Below are 25,680 nucleotides of genomic sequence, written 5' to 3'. Positions count from 1 at the left end.
CATTAGGCGGTAAACACGCAGAGCCACGCGGCTCTGAGAGAAGCTGCCTGTGTTTCTGTCCGACCGGAAAGACCGGGGAGGCTGTTTCTCTCACAGAAACCAGAGGAAGAGAGCTTCTCATGTTCTTTCTGCAGAGTCAGATTTGGTGTCCTTGTTGTGGGGAATGATAACAATGAAGGGTGAGAGGTCATCTGAAAGGTCGTTCATCGCGTCTTTTAAACTCCAGTGGGTAGAGTCGGTGCTCACTGAAAGTGTTATGAATTCATTCAGTCATTCTCAACCTTGGTCCTGGAGACCCACTGTGTGTGCTGGTTTTGGTCATAGCAAATCTCTCAATCAATTAAGTTTGTTGGAAACGTGTTCTACCATAATTGTGTGGCTAACCGTATTTTAACTCAATGGAGGTTTGGTTTGTTGCCATTTGCTGTCAGCAAACTACATTCATTTTACAGAGATGGCTGCAGTCCACTCTCCCAGCCTAACTAACCCTCACTGATTTCACCTGTCAGTTTGTGACTAAGTCAATTAAGAATGGAGCCTCTTTCTATTGGACTTATTTGCCATATGGTACAGTATATGAAAGTTGGTCTGACTTCCTTGGATGTGAATATGGGATATTTATTTTTAGGGCATACATAACAATTTCTGGCATTCATTAGCATTTTATTTAGAGTAATGTGTTCTATAAACAGTCTTTTCTAAGAACATGAAAAAGCTTCAATAACTTGATGTAGACATTTATTTCATTCCCTTGTCTTTAACCACTAATGGTATGTCTCTTAATGCAGCCGTGATGACATGACAGGCCACACCACATTTGCGGTTAATGACATAAGCATTTATGAATGTTAATGTAGTGCTTATGTAGGGGTTATAGTGCTCTTGTGAAGGACCACTTGCAGAGAGTGTTACCTGATTCCCTCACTCCCCCCCCGCAGAACCGCTGTGACAAGGTGGTGACGGTGACCACACAGACCCGCTGCCACTCCTGCCTGATCAGCGCCCTGGTGGACTGCCCCAAGGGCTTCAAGAAGAGGAGGCCGGGGATCGGGCAGCCCGGCTGCAAGTGAGCGAGCGCGAGAGAGAGAGAGAGAGAGAGAGAGGGAGAGAGGGAGAGAGGGAGAGAGGGGGAGAGAGAGAGAGAGAGAGAGAGAGAGAGAGAGAGAGAGAGAGGAGAGAGAGAGAGAGAGAGAGAGAGAGAGAGAGAGAGAGAGAGCCAGGCTGAGTAAACAAGCCCACGTGCTTACGTTCGCCCGTTAGCTGAAATGCCCGCAGGTCTGCGCACGTGCGTTTGAGCTCTGCCCTCTGAGGCTGGCATATGTTTCCCATGATCCCCCTGGATCAGGGTTGAGTAGACACCGTGCAGACAAGGCAGGAAGTCAGGGTGAATGAAAGAGTGGCAGTTTGTTTTGCAGTCATTTGAAATCCCGGCTTGTTAGCTGCTAACGCGGTGTTTCCCTGGTTGTGTGGTGCTGTGCTTTACAGGTACACCGTCAGCACGGCCAAAAACATGGGCCTGTCAATCAAAGGCTGTTCGCACGAGTGCTTCAAGGACGTCCTGGAGCCCCTGTGCTGTCCTGGTTACTGGGGCACGGAGTGCATCGGTGAGTTTAACAACACATCAGATGCTGGTACTAATCAGTCACTGGCTGTCCCCGGCTGTGCTGGTGAGTTAAACAACTGGGCACAGAAACACTGCCCAGCAGTGTTCCTTCTCCAGATCAGAGGGCCATCATGCGCCCATGTCTCCAGTAGTGCTGCTCCAGATGCAGATGCCCCTGTGCAAAAGGAAGTGCTGGAGGAGCGAAAGGGAAGTGGTCTTGGATGGTGTTGTGTGAGTGAAAGTGGGGGAAGGCACTGGGTTTGTGTTATTATCCTCTGCCTCCTGCTCCTCGAGACAGGAAACTCCCCGTCAGGTGTGTGTTAGAAGTGTGTGTGTGTGTTAGCAGTGTGTGTGTGTGTGTGTGTGTGTGTGTGTGTGTGTGTGTGTGTGTGTGTGTGTGTGTGTGTGTGTGTGAGAGAAGTGTGTGTGTGTGTGTGTGTATGTGTGGTGCAGGGCAGTGCAGAGCGTGCGTGTAGAGAGGAAACAGCAGGCCGCAGTGGAGCAGGGGACTCGCACACGTCCTTCCTCCCCTCTCTCCCTCACCCTCGCTGGCCTTCTGCCTTCCAGGAATGTGCTGACAGCATGTGTCCCAAGGTCCAGGACTTCCTCAGCGTGCTCCTGTGTGTGTGTGTGTGTGCGCATTCTTGCATTCTTCATCACTCTCTTATCTATAGTACTTCCAGGAATGCTCCTGCTCTCCATATTAAACCCAGTTCCCCAGGTTATGACTCAGGTGGCAGTAGGTGGTGCCTCAGTTAGTCCGGCTGTGCGCGCGTGTGTGTTTGTGTGTGTGTGCGTGCGCACGTGCGTGTGTGTGTGTGTGTGGGTGTGTGTGTGTGCGCTTGTGTGTGCGCGCGCGCGCGCATGTGCGTGTGTGTGTGTGTGCGCATGTGCGTGTGTGTGTGACTCAGGTGGCAGTAGGTGCCTCAGTGAGTCTGGCTGTGTGAGTTCAGCCCATCCTCTCTCTACAGTACAGCAGCGTGTCTCAGTCACAGGAGGCTTTACTGGAACCACCTGACTGCTAACCACTCACTATGATGCACAAAAGCTTTTTCTAACCATTTACTGATTTCTCATCTTTCACCCCCTCTGTATTGCTGGTGCTTTTAGTCATTGCTTTTAATAACTGTTTTACTGTCACAATGTATTAATATGTTCCTTTCAGCATGGCACTCAGCCATTGTTTTTTTCAGTTACATTGTGCTTTGCCTCTGGTATAGGTCATTTCTTTCTGTGTAATGTTGCTCATCCAAAATAACTGTGTGCCTTGTGTTTGTAGTGTCTGATTACGTGGCTCCAGCTGTGGGGCAGAGGGGGGAGGGGTTAGAGCGGGACCCCAGCAGAGGGGCGGGGGGGGGGTGATTTACGGGACTCGTAGTGGGACAGAAAGTGCTGATGCTCACAGTGTTCTGCTCTGGAGGAAACGCTCGCTCAGCCCCCTGCTCCACTGACCCTCAGACCCTCAGACCGGCCGGGGAGGAAACCCGCCCCAATAATGGGGGGGTTATCAGTGACCTGCACAGGGGTCAGAGCCTCTCCTGCCTCCAGCAGTGCTGCTTACTCCAGCCCTGGGAGGAACACGCTGAGCACAGGGATTAGCACTGAGCACTGTGGTTAGTGCTGAGCACAGGGATTAGTGCTGAGCACAGTGGTTAGTGCTGAGCACAGGGATTAGTGCTGAGCACAGGGATTAGTGCTGAGCACAGGGATTAGTGCTGAGCACAGGGATTAGCGCTGAGCACAGTGGTTAGTGCTGAGCACAGGGATTGTGCACTGTGTTCTCTAAGGAAGTGCTGTTCTGTCTGTCTGCCCGTCTGTCTGCAGAATGCCCGGAGAACGCTCAGAACCCCTGCAACAACAACGGCGTGTGCTCAGACGGCCAATCAGGCAACGGCACCTGCGCCTGTAAGGTACGCCATGTGTCTGCTTGCCCCCCCGTACTCTAAAAACACACCTGTCCCATCACACACACCTGTACAGGAAACACACCTGTTCCCATCACACACACCTGTACAGGAAACACACCTGTTCCAATCACACACACCTGTACAGGGAACACACCTGCTCCCATCACACACACCTGTACAGGGAACACACCTGCTCCCATCACACACACCTGTACAGGGAACACACCTGTCCCATCACACACACCTGTACAGGAACAACCATGCTTCCATCACAAACCTAGTTACGAAGCTCAGTGATGGCTTGAATGGAAGCTCAGTGATGGTGGTGAGTGATGGTTAGTGGAAGCTCAGTGATGGCTGAGTGAGGTTAGTGGAAGCTCAGTGATGGCTGAGTGAGGTTAGTGGAAGCTCAGTGATGGCTGAGTGAGGTTAGTGGAAGCTCAGTGATGGCTGAGTGAGGTTAGTGGAAGCTCAGTGATGGCTGAGTGAGGTTAGTGGAAGCTCATGATGAGGCTGAGTGAGGTTAGTGGAAGCTCAGTGATGGCTGAGTGAGGTTAGTGGAAGCTAGTGATGGCTGAGTGAGGTTAGTGGAAGCTCGGTGATGGCTGAGTGAGGTTAGTGGAAGCTCAGTGATGGCTGAGTGAGGTTAGTGGAAGCTAGTGATGGCTGAGTGAGGTTAGTGGAAGCTCAGGTGATGGCTGAGTGAGGTTAGTGGAAGCTCAGTGATGGCTGAGTGAGGTTAGTGGAAGCTCGGTGATGGCTGAGTGAGGTTAGTGGAAGCTCAGTGATGGCTGAGTGAGGTTAATGAAAGCTCAGTGATGGCTGAGTGAGGTTAGTGGAAGCTCAGTGATGGCTGAGTGAGGTTAGTGGAAGCTCAGTGATGGCTGAGTGAGGTTAGTGGAAGCTCAGTGATGGCTGAGTGAGGTTAGTGGAAGCTCGGTGATGGCTGAGTGAGGTTAGTGGAAGCTCAGTGATGGCTGAGTGAGGTTAGTGGAAGCTCAGTGATGGCTGAGTGAGGTTAGTGGAAGCTCAGTGATGGCTGAGTGAGGTTAGTGGAAGCTCAGTGATGGCTGAGTGAGGTTAGTGGAAGCTCAGTGATGGCTGAGTGAGGTTAATGAAGCTTACAGGGTCAGGTTAGGGTTCTTGCTTTTCTCATGTCTCCTGGTCCCCACAGGCAGGGTTTGCTGGTACGGCCTGTGAGGACTGCAGCAGCTCGTTTTATGGACTCTCCTGCAGCTCAGGTTCGAACAGAAAACAGTTATAACCGTCTTGCAACCTTCTCATAACCCTCTCACAACCCTCTCACAACCCTCACACAACCCTCTCATAACCCTCACACAACCCTCTCATAACCCTCACACAACCCTGCCTGTCTGTCTCCAGTCTGCAGCTGTGTCCATGGTGTCTGTAGCAGCGGTATCCATGGTGATGGGCAGTGCACCTGTTTCTCAGGATACAAAGGCCTGAGGTGTGACCAGCGTAAGTGTTGAGTTTGCTGTGTGCAGTAGTGTTAGCGTGTTGAGTGTTTTGTGTGCAGTAGTGTTAGCATGTTGAGCATGCTGACCGTGTTGAGTGTGCTGACCATGCTGAGCGTGTTGAGTGTGCTGTGTGCAGTAGTGTTAGCGTGTTGAGTGTTTTGTGTGGAGTAGTGATTACAGTGTTGAGCATGCTGACCGTGTTGAGTGTGCTGACCATGCTGAGCGTGTTGAGTGTGTTGTGTGCAGTAGTGTTAGCGTGTTGAGTGTTTTGTGTGCAGTAGTGATTACAGTGTTGAGCGTGCTGAGCGTGTTGAGTGTGCTGTGTGCAGTAGTGTTAGCGTGTTGAGTGTGTTGTGTGCAGTAGTGTTAGCGTGTTGAGTGTGTTGTGTGCAGTAGTGTTAGCGTGTTGAGTGTGTTGTGTGCAGTAGTGTTAGCGTGTTGAGTGTTTTGTGTGCAGTAGTGATTACAGTGTTGAGCGTGCTGAGCGTGTTGAGTGTGTTGTGTGCAGTAGTGTTAGCGTGTTGAGTGTGCTGTGTGCAGTAGTGTTAGCGTGTTGAGTGTTTTGTGTGCAGTAGTGTTAGCGTGTTGAGTGTGCTGTGTGCAGTAGTGTTAGCGTGTTGAGTGTGCTGTGTGCAGTAGTGTTAGCGTGTTGAGTGTTTTGTGTGCAGTAGTGTTAGCGTGTTGAGTGTGCTGTGTGCAGTAGTGTTAGCGTGTTGAGTGTTTTGTGTGCAGTAGTGTTAGCGTGTTGAGCATGCTGACCGTGTTGAGTGTGCTGACCATGCTGAGCGTGTTGAGTGTTTTGTGTGCAGTAGTGATTACAGTGTTGAGCGTGCTGTGCGTCTCTGTCTCTGCCCCAGAGCTGCCGGAGTGCGCGTCCCTGCAGTGCTCCCAGAATGCTCGCTGCAGCGAGGACGCGCTCACGGGCCAGCTGCAGTGCAGGTGCCTGGCGGGTTACCAGGGAAACGGCGTCCAGTGCACATGTGAGTCACCTCCAGGGCAGGGCTGAAGGACCGCCCCTCACTGCTGAGTGGAGCAGAGCTCCTGCCACTCACACATACACACCAATCTGACACCAGTATAAAGAGAGATCTCTCAGTGACGTGTCTTCCTCCCCCTCTCTCAGCCATAAACCCCTGCCTGCAGAACGTCTGTCACTCGAAGGCGGTCTGCGCCCACCTGGGGCCCAATCAGCATTCCTGCACGTGCATGGCGGGTTACCGTGGCGACGGGGTGGTGTGCATGGAGGTGAACCCCTGCCAGACCGACTTCGGCGGCTGCTCGGCGGAGTCGGCCCACTGCGTGTACGACGGTCCCGGGAAGGTGAGTCCGGCGCTCCCAAGAGCGTTCCCAAACACACTCCCAAACACGCTCCCAAACACACTCGAGTATGCTGCACAGCTGTGATCCGGCTGGGTGGTGGTTCTCTTCCCGCAGTCTCACTGTGAGTGCCTGGAGGGGTTTGAGAACCTGACCCCTTCTGGGGCCTGTAGCCTGAGGGACGCCTGCACACCCGGGTTCTGCAACGCCAACGCCGTCTGCACCACCACTGGACCCGGCACCGCTCAGTGAGTGTGTGTGTGCGTGTGCGTGTGCGTGTGCGTGTGTGTGTGCGTGTGCGTGTGCGTGTGCGTGGTGTGTGTGTGTGTGTGTGTGTGTGTGTGTGTGTGTGTGTGTGTGCGTGTGTGAGTCTGTGTGTGTGAGTGTGTGTGTGCGTGTGTGTGTGTGTGTGCAAGTGTGTGTGTGTATGTGTGTGTGTGTGTGTGTGTGTGTGTGTGGTGTGTGCGTGCGAGTGTGTGTGTGCGTGCGCGTGCGTGTGTGTACGTGTACGTGTGTACGTGTGTGAGTGCGTGTGTATGTGTCTGTGTGTGTGTGTGTGTGTGTGTATGTGTCTGTGCGAGTGTGTGTGTGTGTGCGTGCGCGTGCGTGTGTGTACGTGTACGTGTGTACGTGTGTGAGTGCGTGTGTATGTGTCTGTGTGTGTGTGAGTGTGTGTGTATGTGTACGTGTGTACGTGTGCGTGTGCGTGTGCGTGTGTGAGTGCGTGTGTATGTGTCTGTGTGTGTGTGTGGTGTGTGTGTGTGCGTGTGTGAGTGCGTGTGTATGTGTCTGTGTGTGTATGTGTCTGTGTGTGTGTGTGTGTGTGTGTACGTGTACAGTATAGGGCCTGGTATTGCAGTGCTTATCCTGGTTAATTGGGCTGGTGTGGTTCCCTCTTGCAGGTGCGCGTGTAATAAGGGTTTCATCGGCAACGGGAAGCTTTGCTACGGCAACATCATGCAGCGGCTGCAGGAGCTCAACACCGAGCCAAACGGGCAGTGGGTCGGGCAGCTGTCCAATGCCATCACTCTGTTCGGTACACAGACACACACACACACACGCGCACACACACACACTCAGCAATCCTCTCTCTGCTACACCCTTCCATCTCTCTCTCACTTCTTTAATCTCTCTCACTCCTTCCCTCCCTCTCTGTTTGTTTGCAGAGTCCACCATGTCCTGGCCCCTCTCCTCTCTGGGTCCCTTCACTGTTTTCATCCCCATAAACAAGGGCTTCAAAGGCACATCGGTGAGACACACAGCTCCCCTGCGTTTGCGTTCCCCTGCTCTGCGCACCACATGCACGTCACACCAAACACTTGTTTTTGCCTTATGAAAAAATGATGGAGCAGTTTGACGGGAGGGGGCTGTGTTGGTCTGTGTGCTCTGTGTGCTGTACCAGGTGAAGGCCCTGCTGGATGACCCGATGAATGCGCAGTACCTGTGTAAGCTCCACGTGGTGGCTGGGGAGCTGTCCCTGGAGGCTCTGAAGAGGGGCGATGTGTTCTACACCCTGACCGGGAAGTCTGGGGAGACCGTGACCACCGATGAGGTCAGAGGGGAAGGGGCGGGGCTTTTAGGGTGTGAGAGCGCTGGGGCGTTACAAACTGGAACCTCGGCACGGCCAGTCACGAAGCTTAGAGACGGCCGCATTCCCTCACCTTTGACCTTTAGACTCAATCACGTGACCTGGGAAAACGATGACTTTATAATGAGTGGTCATTTGGGGATTTAAAAGGATGGTTTGGAATGAGTTAATCTCGTTAGGCGTCTGTCGCAACAAAGATAATATTGTAATAACCCCTCAGGGATGGCTGTTGTTGCACATGACCGTTCTTTACAGTCACATGAGGAGGCGTAGAACATGTGTGACAGGAGCTTCCTCCTCTGCTGCCTCAGCGCAGACCGCTTCCTTCCTCTGTCCTGCTGCTGGGGAGGAAACGCAGCCGCTGCTGAGTGCCAGAGGAGAGAACCACCGCTTTCCTGCTCCAGACACCTCATAAACCGCTCCTATATCAGCCCGTATCCACACTGTATCCACACTGTGTCCACCCCATATCCACCCCATATCCACCCCATATCCACCCCATATCCACCCCATATCCACACTGTATCCACCCCATATCCACACTGTATCCACCCCATATCCACCCCATATCCACCCCATATCCACCCCATATCCACACTGTATCCACACTGTATCCACCCCATATCCACACTGTATCCACCCCATATCCACCCCATATCCACACTGTATCCACCCCATATCCACCCCATATCCACCCCATATCCACCCCATAGTCCACCCCATATCACACTACCACACTATCCACCCCATATCCACCCCATATCCACACTGTATCCACCCCATATCCACACTGTGTCCACCCCATATCCACACTGTGTCCACCCCATATCCACCCCATATCCACACTGTATCCACCCCATATCCACCCCATATCCACCCCATATCCACCCCATATCCACACTGTATCCACCCCATATCCACCCCATATCCACACTGTGTCCACCCCATATCCACACTGTGTCCACACTGTGTCCACCCCATATCCACCCCATATCCACACTGTGTCCACCCCATATCCACACTATCCAACACCCCAGTATCCACCCATATCCCCCCATATCCACACTGTATCCACCCCATATCCCACTTGTCCACACTGTGTCCACCCCATATCCACACGCATATCCACACTGTGTCCACCCCATATCCACCCCATATCCACACTGTGTCCACCCCATATCCACACTGTGTCCACACTGTGTCCACCCCATATCCACCCCATATCCACACTGTGTCCACCCCATATCCACACTGTATCCACCCCATATCCATCCCATATCCACCCTGTTTACTGCATGTGAAACCCATGGCATTAGAACAGTCTTCATCACACCGAAGCTGAGAAGGGCTTTGCAGCTAAAGAGAACTCTGCTTCTTGATGCTTCTTGATGACATCATGCGTATTGCTGGGCCTGTGTAGTGTGGGATTCTCAGTTGTGCCACTGTGAGGCTTTCTGGTAAACGTTAACAGAACACAATGACTATTCTCCGGCATTAGGCCTTATACATATTCATTTGTGAATTTATTATATGCAGGATCAGCAGATCAAAATCCGTATCCATGGCAGCAGGAAGAAGGGGGATATCGTACAGTCTGATGTCATCGCCTCCAACGGGGTCATACACCTCATCAGCAAGCTGATGGACAGCGTTCCCCCCACCGTTCAGAGCGAGAAAGAGGTGGGGGGAGAGGCTGGGTTACACAGAACCAGGTGGTGTGTTATGATAGAACCTCATGGTGTGTTACGATAGTCAGGTGCTGAATTATGATTGTGTTTGGTTTTGTTGTGTATTTTCTAGGAGAACCTGATGAAAATTCTCTCGGACAATGGAAAATTCAACAAGTTTAAGAGCTTTTTAGAGGTACTGTACTGCGCCCTCCTCTCACAGTGAGTATGCAGGTCCAGGGTAATCGCAAAAATATTTCTTCCCTCAGCCTTAGCTAATATGTGATGCACAGTCTGGCACAAAATGGCCACTGTGCTTCCTGCAGATGAGTTCTACCCATGGTGGTTGTTGTGGTGAACCGCTTTGCGAATTCTTCATGAAATGATGAGAATCACAAGATGTATATAAATGCATCCTTATATTTAGGGCGACTGCTTTTAAAAACATCACAGTGAAACTAAGGGTGAGCAGTCGGTCCTGCTTCTCACTGTGTAATACACAGAAAGAAATGGGAAAATCTCTTATGGGTTATAACTGGTGTATGACTGGTGTTATGGTTGCTTATAGTGTTCTGGGATATGTTGGCTCTCCTCCATCCCAGACAAAGAGGAAAACGAAGATAAGCACGCGAGTAAGAGTGATTGGGTGTTTGTTGTTAATGAGGAAAGCTAACACCTGTTTGGATTTTGGAGCAGAAGGCCAACGTGGTGTCCCTTCTGGAGGGGGCGGGGCCATACACTCTGTTTGCTCCCACCAACACCGCCATGGACGCCATGAATCAAGCGGACCAGGACTACCTGCTCTCCGACCAGGTAGCCCCGCCCACATTTCGCATGACCTCACAAGTCTACAGGTCGCATTTTGCACAGAACTTTCTGGATGAAAACAACCTTGTAGAATTTGCTCACCAAAAACAAATTTTGTTTGGAGTAAATTATTGTACGGTCACCGATGTGAGATTGACAAAAGTTACATTAGGAAAATCCAGCAGCAAACAGTCACACGCTGTCAATCAAACGGACAGCCGAATTCAGCTGTTGTTACTGGCACAGTTACACCAGCTGTTCTAGCCTTAGTTTTTATAAAGATTTGAACAGTTCTGCACTAACTGCTGTTAGGGATTGTGGCATTGGGCAGAGTGGGGCCTTGCTGTTGGGGTTTGGGGCATTGGGCAGAGTGGGGCCTTGCTGTTGGGGTTTGGGGCATTGGGCAGAGTGGGGCCTTGCTGTTGGGGTTTGGGGCTGCAGGCAGAGTGGGGCCTTGCTGTTGGGTGACCCTGCTCTTCCTCTTTGTTTGGTGAATCTCAGGGTAAAACTAAACTGCTGGAGCTGGTGAGGAACCATGTGATCCAGTCTGTGGGGGTGAGTCATCCTGCCAGTTTAAAGTGGGTGATTTAGAGTGCGGTGGGTCCCAGACCCATTCAGAGGAACCCGGCCGTGGGAAGGAACGCGTCACTTTTGGGCTTTTTCTTTACCCCATTTTGCAGATGGAGGTTGTCAACATCGTGTCAGCTCCCCGCACTGTGACGATGGCCAATCAGGTCCTGACGTTCAACGTGACCAGCAATGTAAGGCCAAGGATTGGTGTGTGTTCTGTTGTGTTGATTTGTGGATGTAAACGGGAACTTGATATGTATATATCTAAGTATGAGAACTGTGGGTGTGATGAATGCTGCTAAGGCTGTGGTCCTAGACCTTTATCAACCAGAGTTGGGGTCAATTCCTGAATTCCTTCATTAAAAAAATAAAAATTCCAATTTTAATAATTAATTGATTCAAACCGTAGTGCTGCTATTCAGTGCCAGCAGCCCCACAGAAAGTGGCTAATAAACCTGATAAGCTGTGTTGATCTGATGTGGTACAGATTCTAACTGAGAGGTAATACTGCTCCCCCATTGGCTCCCAGCTTATCAGGGGCAGATCCTGAGTGATTATACTGCTCCCCCATTGGCTCCCAGCTTATCAGGGGCAGATCCTGAGTGATTATACTGCTCCCCCATTGGCTCCCACCTTCTCAGGGGCAGATCCTGGTGAATGGAGCAGTGATTCTGGAGGCGGACGTTCAGGCCAAAAACGGGCGCCTTTACTCTGTGGATGCAGTCCTGGTCCCCGCCTCCATCGAGCCCATCCTGCCCCGAAAATGTGATGTCATCAAGTCCAACATTATCAAGGTGTGTTTGAGCCACAGAGACTAGCACGTATATCCTGTTGGAAGGTGCCATCTACAGGTGTTTTTTCTGACGTTTCATTTTTTTATGCCTAGGGCAACTGTGTCAGGTGCTCCCTGGTGATAAAATCGTCGTGTCCCTCTGGCGTTTCCACGGTAAGCGAAGGTTGCCACAGCAGTGTGGCTGATACGAGTTCGTCAGTGTGTCTGTTAATCAGCGGAACTCTTACCTGTGTTAACGGCGCCCTCTTTCGGCTGTGCAGGACACCTTCGCTAAAGGCTGCGTCTTCAGAGACACCAGTCTAGGTGTGGTGGTTCCTACACTTGGCTGCTCCCTCTTCTGCAATCAGACCGTGACAGTGAGTCTCCCCTCTCCAGCCTCTGTATGACCCCTGTGTGACCTAAGCGTGACTTTTGTGACCTTTCTGTGAGCTGCCTGACATCTGTGATGTTTGTGTGAGCTGTATGACCTCTGTATGACCTTTGCCTTCCCCAGACCCCGCTGTGCTGTAAGGGTTTCTATGGGCCGGACTGCAGCCCCTGTCCTGGGGGCTTCACCACGCCCTGCTCCGGACAGGGTCAGGTGGGTCCTGAATTTGGCTTTCAGGAGATTCCTCAACAGATGCAATTTCTTTAGGCAGACAGAGGAGGTACCACCAGCCAGTAATGAGGATATGATATAGTAGCCATAACTACAGCTAGCCATAAGCGTCCAAAATTAATGTTTCTGCGGAGGTTCACTATGGTATAGTTATTTGCAGTGCCTTAAAATATATAATTAACAGATAGAAGAGCATAAGAATGCATACTGATGAAAACAGACTAGTCAGCCATTTACTACTAAATATAAGACTGAGACTGCTTCCATATTGAGAAATTCTGTTTGTATGTGTGTGTGTGTGTGTGCGTGTGCGTGCGTGTGTGTGTGTGCATGTGCATGCGTGTGTGCCTGTGTGTGTACACGTGTGTGTGTGTGTGTGCATGTGTATATGTGTGTCTGTTTCAGTGTATGGACGGGATTGAAGGGAACGGGACCTGTATCTGTAAGGACAACTTCAAGGGCTCCCACTGCCAGCTCTGCTCCAACCCCAGCAAATACGGGCCTGCCTGCGACAAGAGTAAAGAAATAAATGAACACACACACTGTACCTGCAACACACACTCTGTCCACTGGGGGGAGCTGGTCCATTTAAATTAAAAAAACATGACATTTACCTGCATGAGTGCAGTATGTTAATACATTATTATATTTTTGCCCTGTTTGTACTGTGATAATGGTAATCCGCACACACCCTTATGTACGGGTGACTCTCCTCCCAGCATGCCCCTGTATCCATGGCGAATGTGACAATCGGCCTGACGGTGACGGGTCCTGCAAGCCGGGCACCTGCCAGGACGGGTACACCGGCCGGTTCTGCGAGCGCCACACCCAGACCTGCGGCCCCAGGGTGGAGTTCTGCCACTCCCACGCCATCTGCGACTTCAACGGGGGAGCGGTCAGGTGAGCCCCAGGCTTCGGTCCGGCCTAGCAGCTACGGGACCTGTGACAGACAATACTGAGCGTACAGTAAGGCCAAATGATGCAGCATATGCAGTAGCAACAAGTAAGAGATGACTGGATTTCTGATGTCAAAGAACTTAATAAATAAATAATTGAATAATGCCAGAGAAAGCAAAAGACCAGGCTGTGTGTAAATGGAGACTCTCGGGGTGAAAGGGACTTCAGTTCACGAAGTTTGGTTCATTCATGTTTGTTTACACAGATGCATTTGCAAGACTGGTTACCAGGGAGACGGGATTACGTGCGTGGAGACAGACCCGTGCGCTCTGCCGTTTCGAGGGAGGTGCAGCGTCAATGTGCGTACTGCCCAACCGCCCAACTGCCCAACCACCCAACTGCCCAACCGCCCAACTGCCCAACCGCCTTCCTCACACTGCTACTAAACCTGCCCAACTGCCCAACCGCCCAACTGCCCAACCGCCTTCCTCACACTGCTACTAAACCTGCCCAACTGCCCAACCGCCCAACTGCCCAACCACCCAAGCCTTCCTCACACTGCTACTAAACCCCAACTGGCCCAACTGCCCAACCGCCCAACCGCCTTCCTCACACTGCTACTAAACCTGCCCAACTGCCCAACCGCCCAACTGCCCAACCGCCCAACTGCCAACGCACCACCACTGCACCGCCCAACTGCCCAACCGCCTTCCTCACACTGCTACTAAACCTGCCCAACTGCCCAACCGCCCAACTGCCCAACCACCTTCCTCACACTGCTACTAAAACTCCACACAGCCTAACACACCTGGCCCCGGAGTAGCAGAGAGCCAGTTTCTCAGGCTGGTGTGTGTATGCTCTGTGCCTGTAGACCATGTTAACGGTGGTGAATGGTGTGTGTATGCTCTGTGCCTGTAGACCATGTTAACGGTGGTGAATGGTGTGTGTATGCTCTGTGCCTGTAGACCATGGTAATGGTGGTGAATGGTGTGTGTATGCTCTGTGCCTGTAGACCATGGTAACGGTGGTGAATGGTGTGTGTATGCTCTGTGCCTGTAGATCATGGTAACGGTGGTGAATGGTGTGTGTATGCCCTGTGCCTGTAGACCATGGTAACGGTGGTGAATGTCTCTGCAGGCTAAGTGTATAAAGACAGGCCCGGGCTCCCACACCTGCCAGTGCCTGCGGGGGTGGAGGCAGGATGGGGACGGCTGCCAGACCATCAACAACTGCCTGGATTCCAGCAGCGGCGGCTGCCATGCCAACGCTACGTGTATCTACATCGGCCCGGGACAGGTGAGCGTGTGCCGAATCCCTTCCGCCTCGTCCCCGTCCCTGTCCTGACACACAACTGTTTTAACTTGATTGTTCGTTAATGGTTTGTGTCAGTCCAGTTTGGACGATGTGCAGTAACGCCTCTTCCTCCTCTGTGCAGAACGACTGCGAGTGCAAGAACGGTTTCCGTGGAAACGGGAGAGAGTGCGAACCTGTCAATCAGTGTGTCCAGCAAAATGGCGGATGCCATTACATGGTGGGTGTGCATGTCGCTCGTTGTGGTTTGTGGGGACGTTGGTCCGGTCTGCCTCTGACCCTTTTCACTGTCCTCCTGCCCAGGCTACCTGTCAGTACCTGTCACCAGGCACGTGGAAGTGTGTGTGTAAGGAGGGCTACACAGGGGACGGCCAGGTGTGCTACGCGACCGTGGTGCAGGTGAGCGTCCCATAACGACGAGTGATGTCACGGACAGCTGTGCTGATGTGGGCGGGGCCAGGCTGTGCTGATGTGGGAGGGGCCAGGCTGTGCTGATGTGGGAGGGGTCAGGCTGTGCTGATGTGGGAGGGGCCAGGCTGTGCTGATGTGGGAGGGGCCAGGTTGTGCTGACGTCATGGCTGTCTCTCTGCAGGAGCTGTCTGCGATCCCTGATGGTGCTGAATTCTATAAATGGGTGAATGTAAGTTTGCGTCCGCTGAACTTGCAGCTCCTCAGGAAACTGTGTGCTGTACACATGCAGCCAGTGCCTGCAGCACATTGCTTAAACACTGGCTCCTGTGCTCGTGCTCCTCAGGATGCTGGCATCTCTAAGATGCTCTCCACGACCCAGGATTTCACCCTGCTCCTCCCCTCCACCAGCGCCGTGCAGAACATGCCCAAGGCCGACCGGGACTTCTGGACCAGCAGGAGCAGTTCCCTCACCACCATCATCAAGTGAGCCTCACCTCAAACTCATCCCACACACAACTCACCACCATCATCAAGTGAACCTCGACTCAAACTCATCCCACACACAACTCACCACCATCATCAAGTGAGCCTCACCTCAAACTCATCCCACACACAACTCACCACCATCATCAAGTGAGCCTCACCTCAAACTCATCCCACACACAACTCACCACCATCATCAAGTGAGCCTCGACTCAAACTCATCCCACACACAACTCACCACCATCATCAAGTGAGCCTCACCTCAAACTCATCCCACACACAACTCACCACCATCATCAAGTGAGCCTCACCTCAAACTCATCCCACACACAACTCACCACCATCATCAAGTGAGCCTCACCTCAAACTCATCCCACACACAACTCACCACCATCATCAAGTGAGCCTCACCTCAAACTCATCCCACACACAACTCACCACCATCATCAAGTGAGCCTCACCTCAAACTCATCCCACACACAACTCACCACCATCATCAAGTGAGCCTCACCTCAAACTCATCCCACACACAACTCACCACCATCATCAAGTGAGCCTCACCTCAAACTCATCCCACACACAACTCACCACCATCATCAAGTGAGCCTCACCTCAAACTCATCCCACACACAACTCACCACCATCATCAAGTGAGCCTCACCTCAAACTCATCCCACACACAACTCACCACCATCATCAAGTGAGCCTCACTCTCAAACAATCATCCCCAACACCAACCAACCACCATCATCAAGTGAGCCTCACCTCAAACTCATCCCACACACAACTCACCACCATCATCAAGTGAGCCTCACCTCAAACTCATCCCACACACAACTCACCACCATCATCAAGTGAGCCTCACCTCAAACTCATCCCACACACAACTCACCACCATCATCAAGTGAGCCTCACCTCAAACTCATCCCACACACAACTCACCACCATCATCAAGTGAGCCTCACCTCAAACTCATCCCACACACAACACCCTCCACCCCCACCACTCATCAAGTGAGCCTCACCTCAAACTCATCCCACACACAACTCACCACCATCATCAAGTGAGCCTCACCTCAAACTCATCCCACACACAACTCACCACTATCATCAAGTGAGCCTCACCTCAAACTCATCCCACACACAACTCACCACCATCATCAAGTGAGCCTCACCTCAAACTCATCCCACACACAACTCACCACTATCATCAAGTGAGCCTCACCTCAAACTCATCCCACACACAACTCACCACCATCATCAAGTGAGCCTCACCTCAAACTCATCCCACACACAACTCACCACCATCATCAAGGGAGCCTCGACTCAAACTCAGCGCCTGTGTTATTATCAGGTGTTAAACGTTCCCTGCTGCCTGTTTTCTTCCTGCTGGTTCACCTGCACCTGTCCTCACAGGTGTCACATGATTCAGGGAGTCTACCAGCTGGCAGACCTACGCAACTCATCAGTTCAGCAGCTCACCACCTTCCTGAAGACATCACTTCCTGTTTCCTGGAACGATGTGGTATGAAACGGAATGCAGCGTAAAGTTATGCCTTAGAAAACATGGAGATCTGTGTTATAGCAAATATAGCTTAGTATATACACTGCATAGTGCATCATGTTTACAGTTATAAAATATAGAGTAGCCTATTTAAAAACAAGGCAGTGGTTACATAATGATTTTAATGAATGATTTTCTTCTTTGATATAGTTACTGAAAAATACTCACGTTTCCATAGTAATGAAGTGGCATAAGCTGGAATACCTGTCCTAGCTCACCCTGCTCCTGTTGCTACTTACAGTCAACATCCATTGGAGGATCCGCAGTCACATCATCGGATATCGCAGCGACTAACGGAGTCATCCACATTATCGATAAGGTACAGCACACCCATAACTCACTCACTGAACCTACTGAAGGAGCGTACAGCCGTGTGGATGACTGGGTCTTACCCTCCCACTCTCTGGTTAACATTTTAGGAAGGCCAGTGGAAAAAGAACAGAGATGATGTTATCTACAGTGTGGCGGACTGTAGCCTACCTAGCCTGCTTACTGTGTGAACTGTGTGACTTTGTGTGTTCGAGCTAAGAGAGAAAACATTGTCTTTTTAAATAGCCGTGACCTGTATGATGTGGACTGAGTCGTGTCCCGGTTTTCCCGGTTTTCCCCGCCCTGTCAGGTGTTCATTCCGGATCGGAAGCTGAGCGAGGGGCTGCTGGAGCTGCTGGATCAGAAGCCGGAGTACTCCCTGTTCAGGAGCGCCCTCGCTGTACGTACTGCGATGCTGAGGCACAGCAGGCGGATGTGCTGGGCATGCTGAGGGTTATGAGCCTCTGTTACAGGAGGGTCAGATAAACACTTTTAGGCTGAGAGTCCGCTCGCTGTTTTCCAGAAATACAACCTGACGCAGGAGATGGAGAAGTCCTCCGCCTACACCGTGTTTGCTCCCAGCGACGGTGCGGTCAGGACGTACCTGAGCAGGACCGGCTCCGCCTCTCTGGTACGCTGCCGACCCCACCTGGGCCTACCCCACCTGTGCTCAATATTTATTTCGGCTTGAAATGAAAGGAAATAGTCTACAAAGTTTCAAATTCGAACAGTTTCTGTTCTTAGATGGCCAAATCACAGTTCAGAAATGTTTGATTGCACTCTGTTGTCACCAAGTGATCAGAGTTCTAGACTGGTCTAGACTGATCTGTTGCTGGGTTGTTTTGGGTCGTTGTTGAGCTGTTTTGGGTCGTTGTTGAGCTGTTTTGGGTCGTTGTTGAGCTGTTTTGGGTCGTTGTTGAGCTGTTTTGGGTCATTTTTGAGCTGTTTTGGGTCGTTGTTGAGCTGTTTTGGATCGTTGTTGAGCTGTTTTGGGTGGTTTTCCCTCACAGGACGTGAACACGACGCGGAATCACATCGTCCTGGCAGAGAAGCTGATGAGGAGTGCCCTGCGCAACGGCCTGTACAAAGACTCCATGCTCGGCTTCTCCTTCCAGCTGGGCTTCTTCCTCAGGGATGGCAACGTGAGTCCCAGACCTGCACTGAATAATCAGCATCATCAGCATCATCATCATCATCATCATAATCATAATCATCATCATTTTTTCTCTTTCCATGCCAGCTGTTTGTGAACGAGGCCCAGGTGAACCTCACTGATCTGGAGACCAGCAAGGGGGTGATCCACGGCCTGACCGGGGTGCTGGAGGTCATCCTGAACCGCTGCGACAGAGAGGAGGCCAGCTTCTCCTCGGTACAGACCGTCCCACTGCTTCTGACTCTCTGTAGACCTTTCATTGCAGGCATTAACAAACATCCTATTAACTGCACTCTCTGCGTCAGTGGTGCCCTACCCTGTTCCTGGAGATCTGCCTTCCTGTAGGTTTTCAGTCCAACCCTAACAAAGCAGACCTCACTCAATACCTACAGATATTGTTGAGCTGCTAATTAATATTCCAGTGAGTCAAATCAGGGTCGATATGAAAGCCTCAGGGTTGGTCACCACTGCTCTGTATTGTATGACGTTAAACAGGCAGGCACAGCAGACGTGTCTTCAATTAGCACGTGTACGCAAATGTGTTTACCAAACGATTATCCTCATTTCCATTAGATACATACATATACCCATTTGTACAAAGCACAGTTCTTTTTTTAACATGATCAGTGCAGCATCGGTAAAAGAACTGGACGGGCTTATTGTGCATCAGAGGTTGAAGAGCATGCTGGACAAACTCAGCCTTTCTTCATTCATTAGGTGGAAGTCCTCCCGTTGTTCTGTGAAGTGTCCCATTTTCCTTTGTGATGCTGTGCGTTGTCATGGCGAGTGGCCAATTTTCTGATCCGTTCTTTTTTCCTGAAGGGATTCTGTCTGGACTGTTTCACCACAAAGAACCCCTGCCCAGAAGGAACTAAAGCATCGGTATGTGACCTGCTCTAGCAAGGCTCCACTGCTGCACCGCTCCCCCCGCCAAACACACCAAACCTGATATTTAGCTGAACACCTGATATTTACCTGAACACCTGATATTTACCTGGTCACCTGATATTTACCTGAACACCTCATATTTACCTGATAACTTGATATTTACCCGAACACCTGATATTTACCTGATAACTTGATATTTACCTGAACACCTACCTGGTCACTTGATATTTACAGGTGATCAGGTAAATATCCAACAACTAAGATGGTTACTAAGATCAAAGCTGTGACATCAAACACATCATTCAGGGCTGTATTGGAGGCCAGTGCCCCTGTCTTTCAGTCCCGCATGAAGAACCGGTGCCTGCTGAGGCGCACGCTCAGCGGAGAGCAGATCACCCTGTTCGGCTGCAGGATGATGTGCAAGAACTCCACCATTGTGAGTAACAGCTGAGCACAAGTGTGCTTCATGTCCACTAATCACTGATCACGCTTACAGGTGTGCTTCATGTCCACTAATCACTAATCACTGATCATGCTTATTGTGTGTGGATAGCATGCAGAAGTGCTCAAGGAATGTACAATTTATAAGTGTGCAGAGAGAATGAACAGGTGTGTGGAACTGTGGATGGAATGTACAGGTGTGTGGATAAAATGCACATGTGGCATGGATAGAATGCGCAGGTGGATGAATACAATGGACAGGTGTGTGGGTGCATGGATAGAACAGAATGCACAGCTGTGTGTAAGTGTGGATAGAACGCACAGGTGTGTGAACAGTGTGAATGCACAGGTGTGTGAACAGTGTGAATGCACAGGTGTGTGTGTAAGAGGTGTGAGAGAGGTCCCTTGTTCCTGCAGATCCGGCAGTGCTGTGGGGGGTTTTTTGGGAAGCACTGTGAGAACTGTCCCGGGCCGGTGGGGCAGCCGTGTTTTGGGAACGGGAAATGCGAGGACGGGGCCGATGGGAAGGGGACATGCCAGTGCAATCCGGGCTTCGCTGGGACAGCCTGTGAAACCTGCCAGCCTGGGAAATACAGCATCCACTGTGACCAGGGTACAGTATACCCTTCCACCTTCCATTCCCACTGTGACCCGGGTCCAGTATACCCTTCCACCTTCTATTCCCACTGTGACCAGGGTACAGTATACCCTTCCATCTTCCATTCCCACTGTGACCCGGGTCCAGTATACCCTTCCATCTCCTGTTCCCACTGTGACCAGGGTACAGTATACCCTTCCACCTTCCATTCCCACTGTGACCCGGGTCCAGTATACCCTTCCATCTCCGTTCCACTTGACCGGGTCCAGTATCCCTTCCCCTTCCATTCCCTGTGACCCGGTGTATGCCCTGTCCATCTCCTGTTCCTGTGACCCGGTCGTATGCCCTTCATTGCCGTTACTGTGACCGGTAGTGATACCTCACGTTCCATGCCCTGTGCGGCCCGTACCCTGCGCTTCATCATGTGCCCGGTCCAGTAAGAGGCCTTCCCACTGACCAGGGTAAGGACCCTCACTTCCAGTTCCCACTGTGGCCGGTCGAGTTACTTCCTCTCTGTTCCACTGTGCAGGGACGTACCCCCGTCATTCTGTGCCGGGTCCAGATGCCTTCCGTCCCTGGTCCACTGTGACCAGCAGAACCCTCTCCCCTTTTCCCATGTACCGGGTCCCAGTAACCCTTCATCTCCTGTTGCCCACTGCCAGGCCAAGTATACCCTTCCTCTCATCACTGTACGTCCAGTAACCCTTCCATCTCCTGTCCCATGGACCAGGTACAGTAGCCCCCTCTTCCATCCTGTGCCGGGCATAGCCTGCCTCGCTCTCATGCCGTTGGATCACCGGTGTGATCGGATGTCTGTCGCAGCTGTGTGCCAGCGGTCAAGGAGCCCGCAGGACGGCTGTGCAGTGGACGTGCTGGCGGGGTGTACTGCGATACAGGACCCACCCGCCTGTGGGGGCGGGTCGGACAGCGTCTGACGCACAGCCCCTCACCCTGTCAGGTCCCAGGACGCATGCAGCGGGCGGTGCCACTCCAGCGCCAAGTGAGTCCCCTGCGTACTGACTGCACAGCACCCTCACCGCCTGTGCAGGGGAGCGCACAGCGTTACAGCACAGCACCCTCACCGCCTGTGCAGGGGAGCGCACAGCGTTACAGCACAGCACCCTCACCGCCTGTGCAGGGGAGCGCACAGCGTTACAGTACAGCACCCTCACCGCCTGTGCAGGGGAGCGCACAGCGTTCACGTAGCTCCTTTAGCGTAGCGCTAGCATCAGCCGTGGGGTACATGGACAGGCCTTTGTGTCCTGAAATCAGCAGTGGCCATGCAGCATGAAGCATATAGCGCCTTTCACACGGCTCCCCAGGACACTTAGAGAGGATCAGGTAACTGCCCCAGAGCGGCCTGGCTGGTCTCAGCCTTTAACCGCACTGCTTCAGTAGAGCAGTGATGCTGAGGCAGGCGCAGTCACAGTGATACGCTGGGTTGGTGGGTTAGTGAAGCACTGTTTTGGTGACTCAGTGCAGCAGTGAAGCAGTGACCCGCGCTTTCCCTGCTCTCTCACGCAGCTGCATTGTCCAGGCTGACGGCTCCTCCTTCTGCAAATGTGCCACTGGGTTTGAGGGGAACGGCACGTACTGCATAGGTGAGTAGCAGCCAGCCGGGCTTTAGGCTGTCTGTCAGGGGACTGGGGCAGGTGACAGGGGCGGGGCCAGGGGGCAGAGAGGGGACAGGGGCCGGGGCGGGGCCAGGGGGCAGAGAGGGGACAGGGGCCGGGGCGGGGCCAGGGGGCAGAGAGGGGGCAGGGGCAGGGCGGGGCCAGGGGCAGAGAGGGAACAGGGGCAGGGCGGGCCAGGGGGCAGAGAGGGAACAGGGGCAGGGGCGGGCCAGGGGGCAGAGAGGAACAGGGCAGGGGCGTGGCCAGGGGGCAGAGAGGGACAGGGGCCGGGCGGGGCCAGGGGGCAGAGAGGGACAGGGGCAGGGGCGGGCCAGGGGCAAGAGGGGCAGGGCGGGGCCAGGGGAGAGAGGGGACAGGGGCAGGGCGGGGCAGGAGAGAGGGACAGGTGCAGCAGGGGCAGGGCGGTCAGGAGGGTGGCAGGGCAGGGGCGGGGCCAGGGTTGAGGAGGGGCAGGTGAGAGAGGGGCAGGGTCGAGGGGACGGGGCAGGGAGGGGCAGGGGGCAGAGAGGGGGCAGGGGCGGGGCGGGGCCAGGGGGCAGAGAGGGGACAGGGGCCGGGGCGGGGCCAGGGGGCAGAGAGGGGGCAGGGGGCAGAGACCGGGGCAGTGAGCGTTTGGCGCTGTGTTCCTGTCTCCTCAGGGAAGGATGCCTGTGCGCTGAATAATGGCGGCTGCTCCCCCAAGGCCACGTGCAAGAGGACCGGCCCCGGGAGCAGGGACTGCCTCTGCCAGGCCGGTCACTATGGAGACGGCCTGGTGTGTGTGGGTATGTGTGTGTGTGTGTGTGTGTGTGCAGGTCTCTGTGTGTGCTCAGTGTAGTCTCCAGTATAAGGAATGACGTTTCCAAATATCAAGTATGAAACATTACAGCAGTGCTGCGCTATGGGACTGCATCACTGTGCTGGCGCTCCATAGAGATTCATTGTGGGTTCAGCTGCATTGTACACAGTCTCATTGAGAAGCATTATAGAGTAACTCCTAGATAATAACACAATGATATCCTCAATGCGTGGACTTTGCACAGTGAATCTGCTGCTTAGTATGCATACTGCTTAGTATGCATGAATCTCACACTGTGCAGTGCTAACTCTAGTTCAGCCTTACAGTGTATTTATGTGATCAACTTATCTGTGCAGGAATCAACCCGTGCCTGGTGGGCAATGGAGGCTGCCACGCGAACGCCCAGTGTGTCCACACCGGACCCAACAAGGTCAGGGGCCGTTTTACACTGATCGATCAGTCAGTCAAACCAGTCAGCCAGGCAGTCAATCGCTTAATCAATCAATCAATCAAGGTCTTCACTAACGAGCTGAAGGAATTTCAGCCAGAAGGCTGACAGGTATGAAGATGTTTGAGGCCTTTGAGTTCTGGGAGCGTGTGATTATTTAAGGGCAAAGCTTTCTTTATTAACACTTAATTATTAAAGGCATTATTACCCATGTTTTACACTAAATACATTTGTAATGGGTAGATGCCTGCATTGGCATGCTCAGATTTGGTTCAGTACTGTGTAAGGTGATTGATTGATGACAGGCAGTAGTTTATTCTGATCATTAGAGCCGTGCCTGCATGTTTCTTTGGACACGCGTTGCCATGGGCTTTCTGCGGAGACGGCAGCGCTGCACAAGCTCAGAGCGGAACACTGCTCAGCCATCAACCCCTGCAGAGCGGTAACGACCCGCCCGAATCACGCCCACATTCACACGGACATGTTCTGCAGAGCGGTAACGCCCCGCCCGAATCACGCCCCCATTCTGTTCTGCAGAGCGGTAACGCCCCGCCCGAATCACGCCCCCATTCTGTTCTGCAGAAGCGGAACGTACCCGCCCCAATCACGCCCCCATTCTGTTCTGCAGAGCGGTAACGACCCGCCCAATCACGCCCCCATTCTGTTCTGCAGAGCGGTAACGACCCGCCCGAATCACGCCCCCATTCTGTTCTGCAGAGCGGTAACGACCCGCCCGAATCACGCCCCCATTCTGTTCTGCAGAGCGGTAACGACCCGCCCCAATCACGCCCACATTCTGTTCTGCAGGACGGTAACGACCCGCCCGAATCACGCCCCCATTCTGTTCTGCAGAGCGGTAACGACCGCCCAATCACGCCCCATTCTGTTCTGCAGAGCGGTAACGACCCGCCCCAATCACGCCCCCATTCTGTTCTGCAGAGCGGTAACGACCCGCCCCAATCACGCCCCATTCTGTTCTGCAGAGCGGTAACGACCCCGCCCCAATCACGCCCCATTCTGTTCTGCAGAGCGGTAACGACCCGCCCCAATCACGCCCACATTCTGTTCTGCAGAGCGGTAACGACCCGCCCCAATCACGCCCACATTCTGTTCTGCAGAGCGGGTAACGACCCGCCCCAATCACGCCCACATTCTGTTCTGCAGAGCGGTAACGACCCGCCCCAATCACGCCCCCATTCTGTTCTGCAGAGCGGTAACGACCCGCCCCAATCACGCCCCCATTCTGTTCTGCAGAGCGGTAACGACCCGCCCCAATCACGCCCCCATTCTGTTCTGCAGAGCGGTAACGACCCGCCCGAATCACGCCCCCATTCTGTTCTGCACGACGGTAACGACCCGCCCCAATCACGCCCCCATTCTGTTCTGCAGAGCGGTAACGACCCGCCCCAATCACGCCCACATTCTGTTCTGCAGAGCGGTAACGACCCGCCCCAATCACGCCCCCATTCTGTTCTGCAGAGCGGTAACGACCCGCCCCAATCACGCCCCCATTCTGTTCTGCAGAGCGGTAACGACCCGCCCCAATCACGCCCCCATTCTGTTCTGCAGGACGGTAACGACCCGCCCGAATCACGCCCCCATTCTGTTCTGCAGAGCGGTAACGACCCGCCCGAATCACGCCCCCATTCTGTTCTGCAGAGCGGTAACGACCCGCCCCAATCACGCCCACATTCTGTTCTGCAGAGCGGTAACGACCCGCCCGAATCACGCCCCCATTCTGTGGTCCACACGGACGTGTTGTGTGGCTGAATTCCTCCTCAGCCCTGCGGATTCATTCTGGTAGAAGCTGTAAGAGTGTTGGGTTCTGTGCTTGGCGAGCGGAGGGAAACGCTGGAGGCTGGTCTCACGTTCTTCTCCTCGCTCTCCCCCCAGCGTAACGGGAACTGCCACCGGCTCGCCCTGTGCAACATGACGGGCCCGGGGGAGCGGACCTGCAGCTGCAAGCCGGGCTACGTGGGCGACGGCCTGAGCTGCAAGGGCACCGTGGAGGAGGTGAGACCACACACTGCCCGCACTGCCCCACCCTCACCTGGAGCTCAGGCTGCCCGCACTGCCCCACCCTCACCTGGAGCTCCTGACCTTAAACATTCCCACTCTGCTGCTGAGGTCAGGCTCGTCCTGCATGCTCACCACTCCTCTCTGCAGTGCCTACTCACCCTACTCTCTCTCTGCAGTGCCTCCACTCCTCCATCCACCTTACTCTCTCTCTGCAGTGCCTACTCACCCTTACTCTCTCTCTGCAGTGCCTACTCACCTTACTCTCTCTCTGCAGTGCCTCACTCCCGCTACTCCCACCTACTCTCTGCAGTGCCTACTCCCCTACCTCTCTCTGCAGTGCCTACTCACCCTTACTCTCTCTCTGCAGTGCCTACTCACCCTTACTCTCTCTCTGCAGTGCCTACTCACCCTTACTCTCT

General features: G+C 53.1%; 1 protein-coding gene across 1 annotated transcript in view; it reads left to right on the top strand.

The window, feature by feature from the left end:
• Positions 1 to 25,680, top strand: part of stab2 (stabilin 2) — a 39,393-nt gene that overhangs the window by 802 nt on the left and 12,911 nt on the right. The window contains exons 2-45 of the mRNA XM_064319552.1: positions 939 to 1,066; positions 1,486 to 1,604; positions 3,428 to 3,513; positions 4,685 to 4,751; positions 4,894 to 4,989; positions 5,846 to 5,968; positions 6,112 to 6,308; positions 6,423 to 6,553; positions 7,208 to 7,341; positions 7,472 to 7,554; positions 7,708 to 7,857; positions 9,430 to 9,573; positions 9,694 to 9,756; positions 10,257 to 10,373; positions 10,869 to 10,922; positions 11,048 to 11,128; positions 11,579 to 11,731; positions 11,824 to 11,883; positions 11,991 to 12,086; positions 12,224 to 12,310; positions 12,734 to 12,845; positions 13,048 to 13,228; positions 13,491 to 13,584; positions 14,363 to 14,521; positions 14,661 to 14,756; positions 14,840 to 14,935; positions 15,129 to 15,176; positions 15,291 to 15,430; positions 16,846 to 16,954; positions 17,235 to 17,312; positions 17,613 to 17,702; positions 17,826 to 17,933; positions 18,313 to 18,444; positions 18,543 to 18,671; positions 19,278 to 19,337; positions 19,684 to 19,779; positions 20,202 to 20,650; positions 20,945 to 21,012; positions 21,325 to 21,382; positions 21,907 to 21,983; positions 22,655 to 22,780; positions 23,151 to 23,224; positions 23,625 to 23,684; positions 25,136 to 25,255. Coding sequence (XP_064175622.1) covers positions 939 to 1,066; positions 1,486 to 1,604; positions 3,428 to 3,513; positions 4,685 to 4,751; positions 4,894 to 4,989; positions 5,846 to 5,968; positions 6,112 to 6,308; positions 6,423 to 6,553; positions 7,208 to 7,341; positions 7,472 to 7,554; positions 7,708 to 7,857; positions 9,430 to 9,573; positions 9,694 to 9,756; positions 10,257 to 10,373; positions 10,869 to 10,922; positions 11,048 to 11,128; positions 11,579 to 11,731; positions 11,824 to 11,883; positions 11,991 to 12,086; positions 12,224 to 12,310; positions 12,734 to 12,845; positions 13,048 to 13,228; positions 13,491 to 13,584; positions 14,363 to 14,521; positions 14,661 to 14,756; positions 14,840 to 14,935; positions 15,129 to 15,176; positions 15,291 to 15,430; positions 16,846 to 16,954; positions 17,235 to 17,312; positions 17,613 to 17,702; positions 17,826 to 17,933; positions 18,313 to 18,444; positions 18,543 to 18,671; positions 19,278 to 19,337; positions 19,684 to 19,779; positions 20,202 to 20,650; positions 20,945 to 21,012; positions 21,325 to 21,382; positions 21,907 to 21,983; positions 22,655 to 22,780; positions 23,151 to 23,224; positions 23,625 to 23,684; positions 25,136 to 25,255 — 4,929 coding nt within the window. The remainder of the gene's footprint in view (positions 1 to 938; positions 1,067 to 1,485; positions 1,605 to 3,427; positions 3,514 to 4,684; positions 4,752 to 4,893; positions 4,990 to 5,845; positions 5,969 to 6,111; positions 6,309 to 6,422; positions 6,554 to 7,207; positions 7,342 to 7,471; positions 7,555 to 7,707; positions 7,858 to 9,429; positions 9,574 to 9,693; positions 9,757 to 10,256; positions 10,374 to 10,868; positions 10,923 to 11,047; positions 11,129 to 11,578; positions 11,732 to 11,823; positions 11,884 to 11,990; positions 12,087 to 12,223; positions 12,311 to 12,733; positions 12,846 to 13,047; positions 13,229 to 13,490; positions 13,585 to 14,362; positions 14,522 to 14,660; positions 14,757 to 14,839; positions 14,936 to 15,128; positions 15,177 to 15,290; positions 15,431 to 16,845; positions 16,955 to 17,234; positions 17,313 to 17,612; positions 17,703 to 17,825; positions 17,934 to 18,312; positions 18,445 to 18,542; positions 18,672 to 19,277; positions 19,338 to 19,683; positions 19,780 to 20,201; positions 20,651 to 20,944; positions 21,013 to 21,324; positions 21,383 to 21,906; positions 21,984 to 22,654; positions 22,781 to 23,150; positions 23,225 to 23,624; positions 23,685 to 25,135; positions 25,256 to 25,680) is intronic.

Source organism: Anguilla rostrata, chromosome 19 (genome assembly GCF_018555375.3).
Source record: "Anguilla rostrata isolate EN2019 chromosome 19, ASM1855537v3, whole genome shotgun sequence".
Taxonomy (NCBI): domain Eukaryota; kingdom Metazoa; phylum Chordata; class Actinopteri; order Anguilliformes; family Anguillidae; genus Anguilla; species Anguilla rostrata.
Note: the sequence above shows the minus strand (reverse complement) of the source record. Positions and strands in the feature narration are given on the sequence as shown.